Raw genomic sequence first — 4,697 nt, 5'->3', positions numbered from 1 at the left:
GCTGTATGACCCAGTGGGTGAATTAACTTGGTTTCAGCTTTACTAAACGTCCGTGAGTTTTCTACTCTGTTTATTTGGAATCTAACAAAACCAAATCTCCTATTGGCCCATTTGACAGGCTGAAGGGTTCCAGAGTCGGTAAGGGCTCCAGATTGGGCTCCAACATGACTCTGTACCACAGCGACGACTTCACAAAGGCTTACCCAGCGGGCGGAGTCACCTTGCCGGTGGGTTCCGTGCTGCACGTGGGCGTGTCCGTAGAGGAGTCCGAGACGGAGCGTTTCGTGGTCGTTCTGGAGGACTGCTATGCCACGCAATCCCCGACCCTAAAGACATCATGCGAAACTACATCATTCAGAACAAGTATGTGTGCAGGTGTCTTGGTTTATACTCAAGGAACATATGGAGGAGGTTTTCCCAGACACAGATTAAGTCTGGTCCTGGACTAACACTTTACATGGAGCTTCTCCATATGCTTTTTACTCCAGGATCAGGCTTATTCTGTGTCTGGGAACCGAACCCTAATGTTTGTGTATTTTCTGTTGCGTTATCTAACCTAAACCCATGACCCTCCCTGTTTCCCAGATGTCCGACTGAACTCCGTCAGGTGAGGGTGGAGGAGAGCGGCTCGTCTCTCAGGGCTCGCTTCTCTGCTCTGCTGTTCCTGTACCAGGGGGACTACCGGGACGTCTTCCTGCACTGCAGACTCAGCCTGTGTGACCAGAGGAGCTCCTCCTGCACTCCAGTGAGTCCTGCATCTTTCCCGCTGACTCATCCACTCTGTCTGGTCTCTCTCTGGTCTCACTCAGTTTGTGGTCTCTCTCTGGTCTCTCTCAGTCTGTGGTCTCTCTCTGGTCTCACTCAGTTTGTGGTCTCTCTCTGGTCTCACTCAGTTTGTGGTCTCTCTCTGGTCTCACTCAGTCTGTGGTCTCTCTCTGGTCTCACTCAGTCTGTGGTCTCTCTCTGGTCTCACTCAGTCTCTGGTCTCTCTCTGGTCTCACTCAGTCTGTGGTCTCTCTCTGGTCTCACTCAGTCTGTGTGTGGTGGTTTCTGACTCTCTCTGGTCTCCCTGTCTCAGTATCTGGTCTCTCTGACTCTCTCTGGTCTCTCTGTCTCAGTGTCTGGTCTCTCTGTCTCAGTGTCTGGTCTCTCTGACTCCTTCTAATCTCTCTGTCTGTGTCTGGTCTCTCTGACTCCTTCTCGTCTCTCTGTCTCAGTATCTGGTCTCTCTGACTCAGTGTCTGGTCTCTCTGTCTCAGTATCTGGTCTCTCTGACTCCTTCTCGTCTCTCTGTCTCAGTGTCTGATCTCTCTGACTCCTTCTCGTCTCTCTGTCTCAGTATCTGGTCTCTCTGACTCTCTCTGGTCTCTCTGTCTCAGTGTCTGGTCTCTCTGACTCCTTCTCGTCTCTCTGTCTCAGTGTCTGGTCTCTCTGACTCCATCTCGTCTCTCTGTCTCAGTGTCTGGTCTCTCTGTCTCAGTGTCTGGTCTCTCTGACTCCTTCTCGTCTCTCTGTCTCAGTGTCTGGTCTCTCTGACTCCATCTCGTCTCTCTGTCTCAGTGTCTGGTCTCTCTGACTCCTTCTCGTCTCTCTGTCTCAGTGTCTGGTCTCTCTGTCTCAGTGTCTGGTCTCTCTGACTCCTTCTCGTCTCTCTGTCTCAGTGTCTGGTCTCTCTGACTCTCTCTGGTCTCTCTGACTCCTTCTCGTCTCTCTGTCTCAGTGTCTGGTCTCTCTGACTCCTTCTCGTCTCTCTGTCTCAGTGTCTGGTCTCTCTGACTCCTTCTCGTCTCTCTGTCTCAGTGTCTGGTCTCTCTGTCTCAGTGTCTGGTCTCTCTGACTCCTTCTCGTCTCTCTGTCTCAGTGTCTGGTCTCTCTGACTCCATCTCTCTCTCTGTCTCAGTGTCTGGTCTCTCTGTCTCAGTGTCTGGTCTCTCTGACTCCTTCTCGTCTCTCTGTCTCAGTGTCTGGTCTCTCTGACTCCATCTCGTCTCTCTGTCTCAGTGTCTGGTCTCTCTGACTCCTTCTCGTCTCTCTGTCTCAGTGTCTGGTCTCTCTGTCTCAGTGTCTGGTCTCTCTGACTCCTTCTCATCTCTCTGTCTCAGTGTCTGGTCTCTCTGACTCTCTCTGGTCTCTCTGACTCCTTCTCGTCTCTCTGTCTCAGTGTCTGGTCTCTCTGACTCCTTCTCGTCTCTCTGTCTCAGTGTCTGGTCTCTCTGACTCCTTCTCGTCTCTCTGTCTCAGTGTCTGGTCTCTCTGTCTCAGTGTCTGGTCTCTCTGACTCCTTCTCGTCTCTCTGTCTCAGTGTCTGGTCTCTCTGACTCTCTCTGGTCTCTCTGACTCCATCTCGTCTCTTTGTCTCAGTGTCTGGTCTCTCTGACTCCTTCTCGTCTCTCTGTCACAGTGTCTGGTCTCTCTGTCTCAGTGTCTGGTCTCTCTGACTCCATCTCGTCTCTCTGTCTCAGTGTCTGGTCTCTCTGACTCTTTCTCGTCTCTCTGTCTCAGTGTCTGGTCTCTCTGACTCCTTCTCGTCTCTCTGTCTCAGTGTCTGGTCTCTCTGACTCTCTCTGGTCTCTCTGTCTCAGTGTCTGGTCTCTCTGACTCCTTCTCGTCTCTCTGTCTCAGTGTCTGGTCTCTCTGACTCTCTCTGGTCTCTCTGTCTCAGTGTCTGGTCTCTCTGACTCTCTCTGGTCTCTCTGTCTCAGTGTCTGGTCTCTCTGACTCCTTCTCGTCTCAGTGTCTGGTCTCTCTGACTCTCTCTGGTCTCTCTGTCTCAGTGTCTGGTCTCTCTGACTCTCTCTGGTCTCTCTGTCTCAGTATCTGGTCTCTCTGACTCTCTCTGGTCTCTCTGTCTCAGTGTCTGGTCTCTCTGACTCTCTCTGGTCTCTCTGTCTCAGTGTCTGGTCTCTCTGTCTCAGTGTCTGGTCTCTCTGTCTCAGTGTCTGGTCTCTCTGACTCCTTCCCGTCTCTCTGTCTCAGTATCTGGTCTCTCTGTCTCAGTGTCTGGTCTCTCTGTCTCAGTTTCTGGTCTCTCTGTCTCAGTGTCTGGTCTCTCTGACTCCTTCTCGTCTCTCTGTCTCAGTATCTGGTCTCTCTGTCTCAGTGTCTGGTCTCTCTGTCTCAGTATCTGGTCTCTCTGTCTCAGTGTCTGGTCTCTCTGACTCCTTCTCGTCTCTCTGTCTCAGTGTCTGGTCTCTCTGTCTCAGTGTCTGGTCTCTCTGTCTCAGTGTCTGGTCTCTCTGACTCCTTCCCGTCTCTCTGTCTCAGTATCTGGTCTCTCTGTCTCAGTGTCTGGTCTCTCTGACTCTCTCTGGTCTCTCTGTCTCAGTGTCTGGTCTCTCTGACTCCGTCCCGTCTCTCTGTCTCAGTGTTTGATCTCTCTGACTCCTTCTCGTCTCTCTCCTCAGATGTGCACCAAAAGGAAATACCGCTCTGTCACCCCCTCTGTCCCCCTCGACCCCGTCACCATCGGACCAATCACCTGTGAGTACGACCTCTTATCAATCAACCAATAATAGATGTCATCAAACAAATGATGTTGATGTCAGTGATGGACACTCAGGTAACTAAGTAACTAAATAACAGTGTATTTGTTTTTGACTTTCAGGGTCCCAAAATGAAGATTGAACTTGTCAGGCTTCCTGTATCCTAAACAATGAATCCAGTTATCTAAATGATTAATGTAAAGTTCATAAACCTATCTCACCTATACATGATTTATGTCCTAAACCAGGCCATTTAATATATAATATCTTACATACATCCAGTTATAAATAATGATCTTTTAAGGATATTTTTATATTCCTCGTATTTCTAGAATGATTAGTAAAACATTTCTATTTGAACCAACACAAATTCATTGTTGAACCTTTAACTAATGCTTGAGGCCAGAAAGTGTATGTGCTGGTCACTAATGTTTGTAACTTTAAAATAAATGGACATCTAGTTGGGATTATATCAACACAAACATCTCCCTTTTCTAGTTTAAACTGCAGCTATAATATCATTTCATCCTATTGCTCTAAAATGCTTTGTATGTGCAGTAATTTAAGTGTTAATAAAATATAAATGATAAATATATGTATAAATGTATTAATGTATGAATAATGTACTGGGCATGTAGTGTACTATTGCTATAGTTTAGTTCTTTCTCTGTGGGATCAGTCAAGACAATGATGAACCAGTAGGTGTCAGTATTACCCCAGAAACACTGTTAGAAGACTGCATCATCACAACACAACAGCAGACTTACAAAGAGGAAATTCCAATGAATTAAGCAATTAATTAATTAAAAGGAAAATCTCTTCATCATTTTCATTATTGACAGCACATTGTCTATATGTGAAAATGGCGCATTTCTTTAAGTTGTAGAAAACAAATATAAAGTTAAAAAGTTATACCCGATGACATCATCAAAAGTTAAAATGTGTTAAAAACATTGACTGTGTTCCGAAATGCGCACTGGTGTTATTCTCCTGTTCTTTCATTGGTGATCTTCCCAGAACACTGGTGTTATTCTCCTGTTCTTTCATTGGTGATCTTCCCAGAACACTGGTGTTATTCTCCTGTTCTTTCATTGGTGATCTTCCCAGAACACTGGTGTTATTCTCCTGTTCTTTCATTGGTGATCTTCCCAGAACACTGGTGTTATTCTCCTGTTCTTTCATTGGTGATCTTCCCAGAACACTGGTGTTATGCAT

At 47.1% G+C, this 4,697-nt stretch overlaps 1 protein-coding gene across 1 annotated transcript; it reads left to right on the top strand.

Moving 5' to 3' along the window:
* The first annotated feature begins 337 nt into the window (after positions 1 to 337).
* On the top strand, positions 338 to 4,077 carry LOC124019192 (pancreatic secretory granule membrane major glycoprotein GP2-like). The gene is made up of 4 exons (XM_046334578.1): positions 338 to 363; positions 586 to 745; positions 3,405 to 3,480; positions 3,605 to 4,077. Exons 1-4 carry the CDS (start codon positions 338 to 340, stop codon positions 3,622 to 3,624), a joined length of 282 nt encoding a protein of 93 aa, XP_046190534.1. The 3' UTR covers positions 3,625 to 4,077.
* The last annotated feature ends 620 nt before the right edge of the window (positions 4,078 to 4,697 follow it).

Source organism: Oncorhynchus gorbuscha, unplaced genomic scaffold (assembly GCF_021184085.1).
Source record: "Oncorhynchus gorbuscha isolate QuinsamMale2020 ecotype Even-year unplaced genomic scaffold, OgorEven_v1.0 Un_scaffold_763, whole genome shotgun sequence".
Taxonomy (NCBI): Eukaryota; Metazoa; Chordata; class Actinopteri; order Salmoniformes; family Salmonidae; genus Oncorhynchus; species Oncorhynchus gorbuscha.
Note: the sequence above shows the minus strand (reverse complement) of the source record. Positions and strands in the feature narration are given on the sequence as shown.